The sequence below is a fragment of the Condylura cristata genome, unplaced genomic scaffold (genome assembly GCF_000260355.1).
Source record: "Condylura cristata isolate star-nosed mole 26May11 unplaced genomic scaffold, ConCri1.0 scaffold00046, whole genome shotgun sequence".
NCBI classification, from domain to species: Eukaryota; Metazoa; Chordata; class Mammalia; order Eulipotyphla; family Talpidae; genus Condylura; species Condylura cristata.
The window spans coordinates 290,247-306,714 of NW_004567147.1; the positions used below are offsets into that span (position 1 = coordinate 290,247).

Here is a 16,468-nt window from a genome sequence, read left to right on the forward strand (position 1 = left end):
TTGCGGCGAATGGCAGAACCCACTTAGAGCAGGCAGGTTTTGGGGACTTCAGGGGTGCCTCTCTCTGAATTGAGGTGCCCTATAACACCACCACCACCACCACCACCACACACACACACACACACACACACACCCTGTATCAGTATTTGGAGCTTCCCCTTCTCTCTCTCCTCCCAAACCACTCCCCCTCGAGTCCTATAACCCAGGTTCCATATATAGAAATTTCCACAACTCCCAGCTCCCTCTCTTCTTCCAGCTCATTTTCTTCACACAAAACCTCCCATAGCTACCTCATAGCTAGTTCTATGTCAGTGTATTTCCCTTGCTTCCACCCACACCCTGAATTCAGAATGTTCTTCGGTCTCTATCATCAGAGCTGAACCCTTCCAGACTGCTCTATTTTAGGGTTTCACATGTATCACAGTGCCATGCCTCGCGGCTCTCCTGTGGAGACGGCAGGTTCCCCCGCTATCCCAAAGTAAAGCATTTCTGTTTGGTTTTATGTGATGCTTTATTTTTAGGGTCTGAGAGCCCTCAAAAATTATTCCATATAAATTGGTAACAGTTTTCTCAGATCCCCAAAATAACCTATCACATTATACTGTTAGGAATGCTTTACATTGGGATAGTCAGGGCAACCAGGTGCGGCCAGGTTTCCAACCAACAAAATACCTTTATTCAGAAATGAGAGCAAATGCAACTTGATAAGTGCAGTTCCAGGGTTAAGGCACGCTCCCCACCTTACCCAAAGACCAGTACCCCTAGCCTCCCGAGGGGCAGCAGTGAGGAGGCGTGGCTGCCTTCCCTAGGGGGCGGAAACGACTTCACTTCCCATTGGTCACGCAAAGCATGTCGGGTCCTGTAGTTTGCTAATCAGATGTGCGCTCCCTGGTCTCGCCTCCTGACCTCATCTAAGTAGGTTTCAATATATTAATTTTCACACCTGTATAAACTCCTGTAGCGGTTAAATTGAGTTTCTGTGCCAAACCAAGTATTCTGAGTGTTGCTGAGACTTGCACAGATGAAAGAAACCTGCTCCTCTCAATCCTTCTCTCCAAATCTATGGTCATTAAATGAAGGAACAAATGCCTTATTATTTATCCTATATCTCTTTGCTGATGCTCAGAATTTGAGGATCAAATCAAACCGACAAACTGTAGGGAGGGGGGTTGCTGCTTAGTTTTGTAAATAAAGTGATTTGGAACTGGGGAAGGGGACCTCCTGTCTTAATTGAAAGGTTCATTTAGTTTTTTCATAGTTAATTTGCCATCCCCTCCCCCAGCCTGTTTTCATGTTGATCTGAAGATGGTGGTAATCTACATGACTCATTCACCCTCATTCTTTCCCAAAGCCTTCTCAGCCAACTATCCCACTGGCTCTGCTGGAGCCTCAGCCCACAGAAATGAATCGACAGAGCACTGTGCCAGGTACCTCGGGAACACCGAGGTGCTCCCGAGAGGTGCTCCTGCCAGCCATCCAGATCGGAGACACCAGTGTGGAGACTTGAATGCAGGGGTTCTAATTTCAGGTTCCACTGTGGCAGAATGTGGGTTTTCACAAGGCTTACCATCAAAGGGCCTATTTCTTCATCTGCAAAGACAGGACAATTTCTACCTTAGGGAAGAGTGTTTGTGAGAATGTAATGGAAGCTCTATTTGCAAAAGTAGTTTGTAATTGTAAAACCCTAGGCCAATAGGAAATGTAAAAACAAGCAACAAACAACAGCGGTCATAATACAAAACGGAATATGTGCTAAGTAAGTGGAAAGAAAATAAAGTAATTTCTGTTGAGCTGATGTAATAGGGAGGGAAAAAAAGACTCTCCGAGAAAGACTGAATTGGGTTCGAGGAAGTGGCCAGTGTGAAGAGAATTTTACCTGGAGCTGTTTTTCTCAGCTCGCATTCCTTTGCCTGCTCTCATTAAGTCACGCGTGTATTCTCCCACTGTCTTTCTTTTCTAAAATCCTTTGTGCCTCCAGTCTCTTTCTGGAGTCCTGGGACGGTCTCGTTTTTTTGCTTTTTTTTTTCTTTCCCTTTGGGCTCCAGGCGATGGTGATTACTCAGAGAGAATTTAATCCTCTTTAACCCTGGGAACACTGAAAGATCCCGGCGGTAGGCGGGACCCGCGGTTGCCAGTGCTGGTAAGGGTGGAGTAGCGGGGCGTGGTAGGTCTCGGTTGTAGGCTTTTTTTTTTGTTGTTGTGGACGCTCGACCTTGGTGGGCCCCACCGCTTGACCGGGCTGTTCCGCAGGCTTCTGTGTTGGTCGTGCGCACTCCGAGGAAGCGGAAATGCACCAGCAGATCGAGGCCTGGGCCCGGCGGGACCTGGGCAGGGTCTCAGTGGGCGCGAGCCCGCTACTGGGAATGCATGCGCCGGGTTGGGGCATCCTAAAGCCCCAGCCCTCGGAGTGAGTGGATAGAGGGTGTCTAGTACTACGCCCCTGACGTCTGCAGGAGAGGGAAGCACTGCGCCCCAATCTGAAGGAGTGTCAACGTTTGGGTCCCCTGGAGAAAACCTGGGCGAGTCTGGGGTGTGGCCTGGCGCGCTCACCTCTGGCGAGCACGCTGAGGACTGGGCGCCACGTCGGGGCTTCTGCAAGTGCCGAGACGGTCAGGAACCTAGAAGTGAAGTTTGGGACATCGAACGGTGGGGCATCGGGCAGTGTAGCCGCTGTCGAGGAGACCAGTTCTGAGCACATCACTGGGTTCGGTGGGTGATCATAAATAAGCGCCTGCTGCGCCGCGCAATGGGGAGCAGATCTGCCTTTCCTGCTGACTAGGGGAAGCCTCACCGCAGGAGCTCTGCCCGGGCGTTCAGTGACCGAGGTAAGCGCTGTGGCGGGGCCGCACCCGCCAGGGACCCTGACAGTTCGGCAGCTTTGGGAAGGTCCTTGAAGGATGGAGCCGAGCGGAGAAGGCTTAATGTGTTGGCATTGCCCGAGGGCCATTTAACTCACTAACGGGCGGACTACTCACTGGGCTGGAACACCGGGTGGGGGCGGACTGGGCGGACCCCAGCGAAGCCTCGCACGGGTGTTCCGGATTTCCGTCGTCCCGCGTGAGTGGATGTAGGACCCACTTTAGGATTTGGGTTAGAGAGCCATCGAGGGGTCTCACAGGACTGGAAGATGATGACATCGTCCATCGGGGAATTTACATTCTGGAGGGGTGGGACAAGCCTTGGAACACAGCGAAAAATCTGTTGAGTTACATACCCAGCCCCAGGTAGAGCTCTGGGAACTCGCGGATGTAGAAAGAACTGTAGGAGAAAGGGTGTCTGGAGCAATCCAGTGACCAGAAATCCAGTATCCAGAAAGGCTGGATACACAGTCATGCTCCCCGCCCCCTACCTCACCCTGCAAACCATCCTGCCATTTTAGAATCTGGATCTAGGACTTCTGCCTAAATGCTGGACTCGTCGAGTCTTTCCTTCTGGAGAACAGGCAAGGAGACTGTTACTGGAATTGTTTCAAAGTGTTACTTTTAACAAGGCTGACCGGAGAGTAGAATAGTCCAGAACTGCACACCCCACAGAAGGATTATGAATAGTCTTGAAAGGAGACTCAACTTCAGTTCATAGAAGTGCACCTTTCATGCCAACATTTCTTTAGCCATCCCAGTGACTCCAGTGTCAAATGCCCTTTCCCTTTTGCCACTAGTCAAAAAAAAAAAAAAAAAAAAAGATAGTGAAAGAGAAGAATCAACAGCTTTTAAGTCTTTATTCTTTTCATTCCATCTCAATAGGGAGAGGAAGTGGAGTTAGTGGCTGTCACAGGAAGGGGCAGTAATTCAGTCAGTTTGCTTCAGAATTGGACCTGCCCAGGGCGGAATAAGTGTTTGTTATTGGGTTCTTCTCACTATCATTCTTTACAAAGATCTGTGTATAGTAGACATCTACAGCATTGTGTATCTTTTTGGTCCCAGGTAGGATCTTAGAGAGTCTGTCTCCTCTGGTGTCATTTCACAATGAAACTACATCAGCATGAAGGGATTTGTATAAAGTGGTTTGTTGTGACGGATCTAGGACTGGTTGCCTGGGCCCAGACTTTCTTTTCAGAAAAAGGAGTTACTCTAGAGTTCTTTAGGACAGTGGAAATCAGGTGCTCCAAATTGTTCAGGGCTTAGGTACTAACTGCTGTGGATCAAGAGGATCCTTAAGCAAGTTACTGGGAGACTCAATTCTAAGTTTTTTAAAGTGGAGCCAGTCATTGGGCCCTCCCTGGTGACACAGCAGGTTAAAGCACAGCACTAAGAAGTTAAAGCCACTTCAGCATGAGTTCGATCCCTGTCCTGGAGGTGATCCACATGGTGATCCCGGCCTGCCTGCTGCTCCCCTCAGCAGTGTACTTCATTGATCTGCCTGCTCTGCTCCCCACTCTGCCTCTGGTGAATCCTCTCACCGCCCCTGCACCTCTGGCCTGTACCCAGTTCTGTATGCATAAATAAATAAAATCTTTTTTAAAAATGGGGCCAGTCAATGTTAGCTCGTGGGCTGTGTTGGGCTAATTTAATGTTGCAGAGCTTGGGTCAATAACTTGAAGTCTTCTGACCAAATAAAGATGCTGTTGTTCCTTACTCCCACTCTTGTGGATATGTTTTATTTTTTTCTGTTTCATTTCAGGTTTCTAGAGGTGGGCGCCAGCCAGTGGCTAGAAGCAGTAGCTCCAAGCTGCACTCCTGAGCAATGGCAGCAGACCCAAGGTGTCCAGCTCCTTGGACTCTGTAGCCTCGCCTTTGAGGAACCAAAGGCCTCCTCCATTGTGAAAGAGGGGGATTTGAAGGTGGAAAAGAACAGGAAAATAATCACTTGGAACAGATACATTGATCACAGGAAGAGGTCACATCACACTGGGGACTTTGCAAAGCCTCCCATTTGCTCAGTTACTAGGAGGTAGATAATAAACCGTGAATAAACCAGGAAGGGGTTTATTCAGCCCTGCTGGCCAGGCCATGAGTGAGTGAAGCTAGAAAGAGAAACCATGGAAGAGATGTTTGACCTACTGGAGCTGATTGAGTCTGTACAGAAACTGCACTCTGGGGTAGATAAAACAGACCTGCAGGAGTCCATGAAGAGGGAGTGCTGGTGGAAAGTGTGTGTGAAGGTGAGACTGAGACGGCGAGGAGAGACCTGGTCCTTGACTCTCTAACTCTTCATCCATTTCTTTGCCTACATGTCAAATAGAATCTCCCGGTAACACCCAGCACAAGGACCTGGTCTACAGCCTCTCCTCTTTACTTTTCTTCTTATTTTTATTCAGTATACATCCCACCTAGGCCCTCCCCATTTTTCTTACCTCATCTTCATGCTCTTTCCTTTCTATACATTAGAGTTGCTAGTTTGGGCCTGTCCTTTCATATTTCGCAAACCTGTGGTTTTTATCTCTCTCTGAGACTTGAGACTGGATGTCTGATTTCTGTATGTATACAGATTCCCTGAGTCTTTCCTGCTCTTCCAGAAGCCAGTCACCTTTGAGGATGTGGCAGTGAAATTCACCCAAGAAGAGTGGGAGTGTCTAGATGTCTGTCAGAGGGTCCTCTACATGGATGTTATGTCAGAAAACTTCAAAAACCTGGCGTCTGTGGGTAAGATGCTGGAGTTACCTCAGCAGTCCCTGTTCCAGGATATTGACACACCTGATTCTCCTGGCCAGGGAGATCAGCTTAATTAGCTTCATTGCCCCTTGGTTCTCTACTTTTCAGATTTGACATATCTGAGTCACTAAGCTCAGGGTAAAGGGAAAAGAAATAAAAGCCTAGACAAAGGCAAAGATAATGCTTATAACTTGATGACAGGGTTTTTGAAATATGCCGATTTGCTTATTGATCCAACCAAGAGTTATTGCATCATGCTTGTAATATACCAGGCCCTTGTTCGGAGCTAACCATTTTTTTTAAAAAAGATTTATTTATTTGTGCATACAAAACGGGTACAGGCCAGAAGTGCAGGGGCAGTGAGATGATTCACCAGAGACAGAGTGGGGAGCAGAACAGGCAGATTAACGAAGTACACTACTGAGGGGAGCAGCGGGCGGATCGGGAGAGGTCTGCCGCGCCATGTGGGTCATCTCCGGGGCAGGGGATCGAACTCATGCTGAAGTGGCTTTAGCTTCTTAGTGCTGTGCTTCAACCCACTATGCTACCAGGGAGGGCCAGGACTTGGCCTTTTGAGTGTCTCCTCTCTTTGTCTAAATGTTGCATGTTTCTTAAAACCATAGCTACAGAAGAATGTAGTTTGTTTTCCCATGTGGTATGAAAAGGTGAGTTCAACATTTTCTTTCTCTTTTTGTCTAATCTAGATCTTATCACCAAGCTGAAACAAGAAGAGGAACAGGCAAGCACAGATGTGTGGCCCCCAAATGGAGAAGGTGTCTTATCAGGTAAGAATTGCAAAGAAGGGGCCTTTTTGGTGGTGCAGGGGTTAAAGTCTCAGTGCTATCAAGCTATCACCAGCTGCTGTAATAAGAGTAATTAGATTCCCCCAAGCCTGGGGGCTGACTGGAATGGCACAGCAGACCTCTCCTGTCCTGCCCACTGCTCCCCTCAGCAGTGTATTTCAGTCAATCTGCCTTTTTTGCTTCCCATCTGTCTCTGATGAAATCTCTCACCTCCAGTACCTCTGGCCTGTACCCCAGTTCTTGTATGCATAAATAAATAAATCCTTTTTAAAATAAATCTTTTTTAAAAAATTGCAAAGGAGGGCCCTCCCTGGTGGCGCAGTGGGTTAAAGTGCAGCTCTGTGAAGCTGGACACTTTGGTGCAAGTTCGACCCATACCCAGGAGATGATCCACATGGCTCAGCAGACCTCTCCTGTTTCGCCTGCTGCTCCCCTCAGCAGTGAACTTTGTCGATCTGCCTGTTCTGCTCCCCACTCTGTCTCTGGTGAATCCTCTCACCCTCCTGCACTCCTGGCCTATACCCCAGTTCTGTATGCATAATTAAATACATCTTGTTTTTTTTTTTAAATGGCAAAGGAGAGAAGAAAACAGAAGGACGCTGCCTATATGGCCTCAGGAAACCCTGCAGGGCAAATGATTACCTTTAGTTTCCAGGGATTGAGAGACCACATATACCTTGCACATGTTGGTGATATGCCTTTAATGAAAAAGGCTTTTCCAAGAGAAAAGAAATGGAAAGGAGATAAGCTCAATGCTGAATTGGAGTAGGGAGACTTTTCCTGAGAGAAGAAAAAGGGGACAAATTCAAGGTCAGGCTGACCACATCTCCTGGCTTGTCAGGACCATCCTGGCTTGCACAACTCATGGAGAAGACTAAAACCTTGAGTATTCCAATTTATATGAAATTATGAGGTCATTTGTGGGTGTCTTTATGTGTGTGAGCAACATTGCACATGAGAACAAACAGATTTTAAGAAATGTGGCTAAAAGATAAGTATTTTATCTCTGATATTATATTTTTATTTGCTTTTAAACCCCTAAGGTTTATTCTAGTCTAGTCTATGAGGTCCAAGAAAGATGTTGGGTGAGAGAGTGGAGCAAGGATGGGGGGAATATCCTGGACTAAAGAGAGGGCTTTTGCTGTGGTTCTCATGGGGAATCGTGTGTTATTCTTCCACATTCACTACAGGAGTCAAGAAGGAGGAGCAGCTGCAGGAACAGAGTCTGAGTCCAAGAGGTGAGGGGAGTCACGATGACAAGGACCTCGTTTGCAAAGGGGGAGATCCATCCTCCTCTGCTCCAGCTGGGTCTGTGGACGGAACCCCAGTGGTCCCGGCATCCGAGGCTGGGCCACCCTTCTCCTGCCCCACGTGTGGCAGGTGCTTCAGCAAGCGTGCCAACCTGCACAGCCACCAGTTTGTTCACAATCCTAAGAGGACTAACAGTTGTGGCCAGTGTGGGAGGTCCTTTCGGAACCCCAAAGCCCTCAGCTACCACAGACTCATGCATCTTGGGGAGAAACCCTTCCATTGCTCACTCTGTGACAAAACCTACTGCGATGCTTCTGGTCTGAGTCGTCATCGCCGAGTCCATCTGGGTTACCGGCCCCATTCATGCCCCTCCTGTTCAAAGTGTTTCCGGGACCAGTCTGAGCTCAAACGCCACCAGAAGATACATCAAAACCAGGAGCCCGTGGCTAGAAACCAGAAGCATATTGTGAGGATTCCAGGCACCAAAGTTGGGTTCCAGAAACATAATTTCAGGAGCCAGGTGTCCACGCAGGGACTTGCAACTGGAAACCACACACCAGTGGCCAGGACCCAGGACCCCAAATTGAGAACCAAGGGTCCTGTGACTCAGACCCAGCCACGTACAGACAGGAGCCAGGCACCTCTAGCCGAGAAGCAGGGGGTCTCTGTGCGAACTCAAGCCTCAGTAGAAGCAACCCCGGGGCCGGCCACCAACGGGCACGTGTCCCACACCAGCACTTCCTGCCTGGAAACCAGCTCCAACTCTCACACAGGAAAGCTTTCGAAACGCAAGGTCTTTTCTTGCCCTCACTGTCCCTTGACTTTTAGCAAAAAAGCTTATCTCTTCAGCCACCAGAAAGCCCACCTCACACAGCAGCCTCCCTGCTGCTTCCGCTGTGGTGAGTCCTTCAGCTCCTTCTCAGAGCTGGCCAGGCATCAGCAGACCCACTGGAAGCAGAAGATCTACTGCTGCCCTGTGTGTGATGTCTGCTTTGGGGAGAAGGAGGGCCTGGTGCGTCACTGGGGAAGTCCCAGTCAGTGCTGGATGGTCCTGGGTCAGAGGCTTGGCTTCCCCATGGCAGGGGAGGAAAAGACCCTTCCAGGACCCATCCGCCAAGGGGATGAAGGTGGGGAGGTCAGGGAGAAGGTAGGTGGGGGGAAGAAAGCAGACGAGGCGGTGAGGGTCTTGAAACGTAAATAAATGGCCTTTCTGACTGAGGTTTTTTGTGTTTGGTTTTCCTGAGGATGGACCTCCAGGGAAGAAGGCTGCACTGGAAGAGAGAAGGTGATGATGTTTAGAGAGGAAGGAAGAGGGGTGTGAGGTGGTACACAAACTCATTGTTAGTTAGCACCGAGCTTGTTTCTTTGTGTCTGATAGATCATTGAGTAGTAATTGTTGCATAAAACAGTGCTTTGGCAGGCCTGCCCTCCTGGTGCAGTGGGTTAAAGCGCAGCACCATGAAGCTCTCCGCAGCCACTTCACTGAGAGTTCGATCCCTGGCCCCAGAGGTGACCCACATGGTGCGGCAGACCTCTCCAGACCATTTGCTGCTCCCCTCAGCCGTGTACTTCATCCATCTGCCTGTGCTGCTCCTGTTCTGCCTTTGGTGAATCCTTTCACAGCCCCTGTACCTCTGGCCTGTACCCCAGTTTCTATGCATAAATAAATAAATCTTAAAAAACAAAACCAAACCATGCATATGCTGATGGGTATGAAGATGGCAGCAAACCAGACAGTGTACAGGGGGTGGCACTGAGCCATCTAAAGCAGGGTGCTGCCCAGCTCTCATCCCTTGGCCGCTGGGATGGGCTGGATACTGTGGGTCTCCCCAACTCTAGTGTTGGGTAGGGATCCCATATCCTCACCCTGCAGCTGCCTTCGCTCTCTTTCTGAGGGTTTGGATTCTTCCAGTTTTTTCCCTCTACCTCTGCACCGCCAAGCACTGCCCATCAGGGCTGAGGTCATGGAAGAAACACAACAACATTGACGCACTGACATTTGCTTCAAGGAGGTTCCTGGCCTGCATTTCGTTTAGCACAGAGACCCTCCCGGCTGCAGTCTTCAGCAAGGTGTCTACTGGGGAGAGAGATGCACCCACCTGGCCAGGCAAAGGACCAGGGAGAGAAGTGGAGAGACCAGGATAGCAGAAGGGGACAAAGAAAGGAGCCGGGAAAAGGCCAAAACAGTTGATGACAGAAGAGACAATTCTGTTTGGAAGTCAGTATTCCTGGGGGAGTAGGTGCGAATGTCCCCACGGTGAAGAGACCAGTGAGCATTCAGCCTGATGATGCGACATATCCCCAAGGGCCACTCCTTGGACATACTGGGCTTGCCTTCACCCCTGCCAAGATGCAGCAACACTCAGAAGGGGTTTCCTAGGAGGAGGAGGAGGAAGAGAAAAAAAGCTTGAAAAATCTGTGAGTAGCTTCTATCAATGAAACCATTATACCCGAAGCGAACAGCCCCCTGGGCTGCTGTAGGGAATGGGTGGGAGAGGCAGCTATGCTAAGGGACAGTGAGGTGGAGAAGTCAGGCAGCCACTGTATAACTTGTCCCATGGGGCCCTCCCTGGCAGCACAGAGCAAGTGAGCAGAACAGCAGAGCAAGTGAGCTGCAGCTGCTTCAGTGAGTTCGATCCCTCCTCAGAGGTGATCCAGACTCAGCAGTGTACTTTGTCCATTGGCCTGTTCTGCTCCCCACTCTGTCTCTGGTGAATGCTCTCACCACCCCTCCACCTCTGACCTGCACCCTATAGGGTTCTGTATGCATAAATAAATAAATCTTTAAAAAAATATGTTCAAGGGCCTTCCCTGGTGGCACAGCAGGTTAAAGCACAGCACTAAGAAGCTAAAGTCACTTCATGAGTTCGATCTCTGCCCCGGAGGTGACCACATGGTGCAACAGACCTATCCTGACCCGCCCGCTGCTCCCCTTAGCAGTGTGCTTGGTAGATCTGCCTGTTTTGCTCCCCACTGTGTCTCTGGTAAATCTTCTCACCACCCCTGCACCTCTGGCCTGCACCCCAGTTCTGTATGTATAAATAAATCAATCTTACAAAAAAACAAAACAAACAAAAAAAACTATGGCTGCCTTGAGTCCACCACACAGGAGCCCTCCCTCCACCCAGGTCTTGCAGCCCCTCCTTCCTCTCCATCTTGACCCCTCAAGTGGCCCTCCTTGTCCTGTGCTGTCCTGACCCCTCCCCTCAGCTTGTAAGAAGAAGAGAACTTACTTAGCTCTTCAATAAACTGCCCTGCAAACAAAGAGAAACCAGTTGGTGACTGGTAGAAGGTGACTCTCTCCCCACTTTGTCTTCCCCGTGGAGGTTCCACCCTTCCCTTCCACAAAGGCCCCCCAGAGATCTCAGGGGTGGCTCTCTGAGGAACCTGGGCAGTCCGTGGGGCCAGCAGGAAGGAGACCCCCGCTCAGGGGCCCCTTTTGCTGCCTGGGATTGCACCTGCAAGTCTCCGATGCAGCCAGTTGTAGCAGATGATCAAGGCAACCAGGGGTCCGAGCACCGGCACAATTACGAAGAGGGATATCTTCCAGCAGGGCACCCTCAGAAAGTGGGGGTCTGCATTGTTGACCACAGAATAAACAAGGTTAGTGTGTTTCCCGTACACCCCAACCTTTCTTCTCCATTTAGTATTTAGTATTGAGGTTCTCAACCTGGGGGCCAAGAAGATTGAAGGAGCCCCCAGTGAGATCTAGGGAATAAGTCTGTGAAATTAGGTAAAAAAAAAAAAAAAAGGCACTATGTTTGTTTCTATGATCCTCAATTGAATTTAACATTTTCTTCCATAAAAAAAATGTAGTCAGGGCCCTCCCTGGTGGCACAGTGGGTTAAAGCACTGCACTATGAAGCTCTCAGAAGCCACTGTAGCACGAATTCAAACCCCAGCCAGGGAGCTGACCTCTCCTGGTCCATCCGCTGCTCCCCTCAGCAGCGTATTTCTGATCTGCCTGTTCTGCTCCCCGCTCTGTCTCTGGTGATTCTTCTCACCCACCATACCTCTGGCCTGTACACCAGTTTTGTAAACATAAATAAATTAAATCTTAAAAAAAAATAATGTGGTCAACAGGGGCCTCCCTGGTGGCAAAAGGAGTTAAATCGCAGCACTGTGAAGTTATCTGAAGCCACTGCAGCACGAGTTTGATCCCCGGCCAGGGAGCTGACCCACATGGCATAGTAGCCCTTTCCTGACCTGCCCGCGGCTCCTCTCAGCAGTGTCTTTTAGTCCATCTGCCTGTTCACTGTTTCTCTGATGAATCCTCTCATACTCTCCCCCCATGTCTGGAATACATCCAAGTTCTTGTATGCATAAATAAATAAATCTTAAAAAAAAATTGTTGTCAACAGACCTGTGACTTCACTAATGGAAACCACAGATCATTTCATTTCCATTAAAGTTTCAGAAATCTCAAAATATTGCTTAAGTTTATTTGTACTTTGAAATGACAAGTTATCAGATCTACTACATTTATTTAATGTCTTTTATTTAAAAAAAACATTACTATATCACGATGCATTTCTATTGTAATAATGATACATCAATATCATGATTTTCTTTGTACTCTATCTTTCTGTGTGTTCTGTTTCATGCATGCATTTACCCACTCTGGGAAAGGATCCACTGGAATCCACCTTTCTAGCAAATGTATTCTTGTTTAAAAAAAAAAAAAAGTGAAGAACTTGTTGTTTAGGTCCTATAACAAACATCTTATTTCTTCCCTTCAGATGTGCAGAAACTGTGTGGGCAGAGGACTTGGGGGGAAGTTGTGTACACACTGATACTAGCTTATAGAGGCCAGGTTGGAGGGCCACACGCTGGGTGCCAGAGATGCCCAGAGCCCTAGTAGAAAGGCCCCTGAGGCTCTTCAGGCTGCTCAAAGCAGGGTTCATCTCTGTCCCGATTTAGGACATAATTTCTGGAAAATCCATTCAAAGATTTGAGTGCCTTTCTGCTATAGGCATTGACCTGAGACGTAGAAATCTGCAATGAACAAAAACAAAGGACGGAATCACTGAGGTTTCAACATTTTAGTGTGCCCTGCTATCTTTATTCTTCCTCCAAGAAGTCTTCCCTGATTAATTATAGTCACTTGTCCTGCACATATGAAAATTGTGTCTACTGTGTTGAGTGCCATCTATGATATGTGTAACTTTGTTGTCTAGTTAGTTTATGTACTACCTCCACAACTAGACATCAAGTTCACCTGCAAAGGGTATGTTTACCTCTCCTTTGTAATTCCTAAAGGGAAAAATGGCACGCATACAATGCTTCTAATCCCTTCCAAATGAGTAAACATCGAAAGCTAATAATGGAGTGTCTGGCTCAGAAATGTGTAAGGTAAGTCCTTGCCACAATATCACTGTCCTACAAGCAGGTGATGACTATTCAAAGAAAGAAAAAGAGGGCCTCCCAGGTGGCACAAGGGATTAAAGTGAAGCATTATGAAGCTATCACCAGCCTCTGCAGCAAGAGTTCAATCCTGGCCAGGGAGCTAACCCACGTGGTACAGCAGTCATCTCCTGTCTCACCCGCTGCTCTCCTCAGCAGTGTATTTCAGTCAATCTGCCTGTTCTGCTCCTCACTCTGTCTCTGGTGAATGTTCTCACACTCTGCCTGAACACAAACACCTCTGGCCTGCACACCAGCTCTTGGGAGAGGGAAGGAGAAAACCTGTCAGCCAGGGCCAGGCATCCTTGTTTCCCCAGGTGTCTGGAACCTAGTGAACAGAGAGCTGACCTGGGAGGTTCAAGTAGCTCAGCACTTACCAAAATTCCGGTGGAGATTCTCTAAAAGAGAAACAAATGGAAAGGGATTTAGTAGGACACTCAAAGGCACTCTCCAGCTGAGTTTCTAAGTCATGAGTGACCTGGGAAAGGAAAGGAAGCTACGGGACTTTACTTCTACCCTGGCGGAAAGCCGGGAAGGGCAGTGAGATTTTGGACAAGTCTTGGTTGTTCATAGGGAGGTTTTGGATAATAAAGGGAGCGGAAGGTATTGGGACTTAAGCGGTGGCATGAGGAAGCAGGAAATGACCATTGCAGTTATGCCAAACTCTGAGAAAGCAGAAGGGTGGGTGGGGGAGGGGGAGGGTGCCGGGAACTCACCGATCTCCGCTCGCAGTTTCCCTAAAATAAAAAAGGGCAAATTTTTAGTCCCTGCTCTGGCAGTAGATGGGGACACTCCCACCCCAGGCACCTGGGCCTTAGTGTAGGCTGTTTCTTGCCCCTCAAGGTCATCCTGAGGAGGAGGGATGAACTCTGCATTTGCAGTCTAGAACTACACTCCCCTGGCCTTTGTCTGGACTAAATGTTGGGATAAGGGATACAGAGACCTCTGCAACAAACTGTCCCAAACCAACATCTACCTTTTGCCCTTTTGCTTTGTTGTTTTTTTTTTTTTTTTTTTTTTGTGATTTTCAGTTCCCAGTGTCCAGTGTCACCACCTGGCTGTGTTGTCCCTTTGTAAATCTAAAGCCACTTTCCAACTGAAAGAGGAAGAAACAACTAAAGAAACCGTGAAGCAGTGACCATCTGTGCGCTCTGGAAGCTATATGTCACTTTCCCCTCTTCTCACTGCAGGGGGTCGCAGCTTGCCTGACCTGAAACTGAAGCTTGGAGGACTCAGTCCATGCCTGAGCTGGATTCAAACCTAGGCTGCCCTGCTCTATCCATCACGTTCTTTTTGCTCAGCCTCTTGGACTGTCACCCTCACGTGGAAGAAATGAGTACTGGGAAGAATTCAAAGGGAGAGAACGAACTTCATTGGTGATCACAATGGTATCCTCCCTCACAAACCCAGCCTGGCTGCTTTATCCACCTAGTAAAGGTAGGGGAAGGGGGAGAATGTTGAAGGTGCCCAAGGTTGGTGCCTAGGTGAGTACTTGGTGGAGTCAGAAGGATGGAAGGAGCTACTCTGCAGCTGAAATTGAGCCAACCGAAATGAAGAAGGAACAAACTCGGACACCTATCACATGGGGAGGGCTTTTATCTACAGAATAGCTCACTTTCGAGCCCTCCCTGGTGGCGCAGCGGGTTAAAGCACCGCACTAAGAAGCTAAAGCTGCTTCCGCATGAGTTTGATTCCCGCCTGCCCCAGAGGTGACCACATGGTGTGGCAGACCTCTCCTGACCCGCCCGCTGCTCCCCTCAGCAGTGTACTTCGTCGATCTGCCTGTTCTGCTCCCCACTCTGTCTCTGGTGAATCCTCTCACTCTCCGAATCTCTGGCCTGTGCCCCAGTTCTGTACGAATAAATAAATAAATAAATCTTAAAAAAAAAAATGTGTTAAATGGGCTCTTGTAAGTCAGCCCGACCACACAGACAAATGTAAGCCGTATAACTTCTATGAAAGCACTCGGTAAACTTTGTTGAAGTTCTGAATCCAGATCTCACTCGAAAATAAATGTTAGTAGACCAAGTTCTAAGGCAGCATCTCATTTCAAGAGTAGATCCCAGGCCCTCCCTCCACCCCCGCCCCCACCCCCACCCGGGTCCGTACCTCTGAGTCTGTGCTGCAGGCAGAGGAAGACCAGGCCCACAGTGATCTGCACCAGGAGCACAGGAAGTACCGCCAGGAGAACCAGCACCCCGGGGTTGATCCAGTAGAAGGGATCTGCAAGGCAGAACCACCACATCCACAACCCAGCAGACCCAGCGCTCCAGCACCCAGCTGGATAAAGGTACACATGTCACCAAGATTCAAGGAAGGCGCTACAGAAGTGACCCCTGAAATCAGTCTTGAAGGAAATGTGGGTTTGGAAAGGCTCGTGGATTACAACCATGGGAGGGCAGGTTACATTTTGGGCCAGTCGTGGAGTTTTGAGAACTACCTAAGGGATGAAGATCTGATCCTCAAGTGCATGGGGGTTCAGAAGGATCCCCAGCTGAGGGAAGCAAGATCTGGAGCACTGGAAAAAGGGAGCAGGTCAGGTAAAAGGCCATGGTAACAGTGAAAGTAAAAAATTAAAAAATAGCATAAGCCTGAAGTAGGACAGTGGTAGAGGTGTAGAAAATCACGAACTTTCATAGGAGAAAATGCATATTTATTTCCTGTAATATCTTTTAACTGAAATTTTGTATTTCTTTCCATTATGAACAGAACCTTTTAAACAAGATTTCTTTATTTATGCAGACAAAAACTGGGGGATAGGCCAGAGGTGCGGGGATGAGAGAAGGGTATGGAACTGGTGCTGCAACAGCTGTGGCTAGCTTCATAGTGTTTTGCTTTAACCCGTTGTGCCACCAGGGAGGGCTTATCTTATTACAATATTTTAATAACTATTTTTCAGTACAAAAAAATTTTTTTAATGCTTTGAACATATCCCGAGACAGGGCCTGCCAACTTCACCAGTTGGGCAAATGGACACATAACAGATAAAAAGATCAAATCTTATAGAGCTTTTGAGAAAGTAAGACCACAGGGTTTACTACCTGCGAGGATGTGGTAGGAGACAGGTGACGAGGGCGGGCATGACCCCTCAGTTCTGCAGCTCCCACCTATTTCTAATTGCAGTTTGCTGCTTAATCCAAGGGCTGCACCTGCCTAATTAGGCTCCATGTGCCTTGCTGTGGGTCAAGCCCTTGCGTCTTGCTCTCTGCTTTGGGAAGCAGATAAAGGTGGTGCCTTCAGGCATAGGGACTGAGTCACAGCTCCCAACATTCAATGGACCCTGGATTTCTAGGTACAAGAACAATCCTTCGAACTGCAGGTTAAAGCTCCAGTCTGTTATTAAGTTCTCCAGAAGAAAACACATTAAACTCTGCTTTCAAAGTTCTTATTAAAAGTTACTTGTGGGCCCTCCCAGGTGGC

At 48.4% G+C, this 16,468-nt stretch overlaps 2 protein-coding genes across 2 annotated transcripts in view; one reads left to right on the forward strand and one right to left on the reverse strand.

The window, feature by feature from the left end:
* Nucleotides 1-4,886: 4,886 nt before the first annotated feature.
* Nucleotides 4,887-9,135, forward strand: ZFP57 (ZFP57 zinc finger protein). The gene is made up of 4 exons (XM_012734117.1): nt 4,887-5,101; nt 5,456-5,582; nt 6,296-6,376; nt 7,585-9,135. Exons 1-4 carry the CDS (start codon nt 4,979-4,981, stop codon nt 8,844-8,846), a joined length of 1,593 nt encoding a protein of 530 aa, XP_012589571.1. The 5' UTR covers nt 4,887-4,978; the 3' UTR covers nt 8,847-9,135.
* Nucleotides 9,136-9,280: 145 nt separating this feature from the next.
* The window catches only part of MOG (myelin oligodendrocyte glycoprotein), a 12,753-nt gene continuing 5,565 nt past the window's right edge, over nt 9,281-16,468 (reverse strand). The window contains exons 3-8 of the mRNA XM_004694748.2: nt 15,158-15,271; nt 13,765-13,785; nt 13,426-13,446; nt 11,104-11,220; nt 10,879-10,899; nt 9,281-10,021 (exon numbers count right to left, since the gene is read on the reverse strand). Coding sequence (XP_004694805.1) covers nt 10,008-10,021; nt 10,879-10,899; nt 11,104-11,220; nt 13,426-13,446; nt 13,765-13,785; nt 15,158-15,271 — 308 coding nt within the window. The 3' untranslated portion in view covers nt 9,281-10,007. The remainder of the gene's footprint in view (nt 10,022-10,878; nt 10,900-11,103; nt 11,221-13,425; nt 13,447-13,764; nt 13,786-15,157; nt 15,272-16,468) is intronic.

Bases quoted from the DNA above. Each gene is read 5' to 3' on its own strand.
- ZFP57 (XM_012734117.1), top strand. From the start codon at position 4,979: ATGGAAGAGATGTTTGACCTACTGGAGCTGATTGAGTCTGTACAGAAA. The intron at 5,583-6,295 runs GTAAGATGCTGG...TGTCTAATCTAG, and splicing joins CAAAAACCTGGCGTCTGTGG to ATCTTATCACCAAGCTGAAA. The intron at 6,377-7,584 runs GTAAGAATTGCA...CATTCACTACAG, and splicing joins TGGAGAAGGTGTCTTATCAG to GAGTCAAGAAGGAGGAGCAG.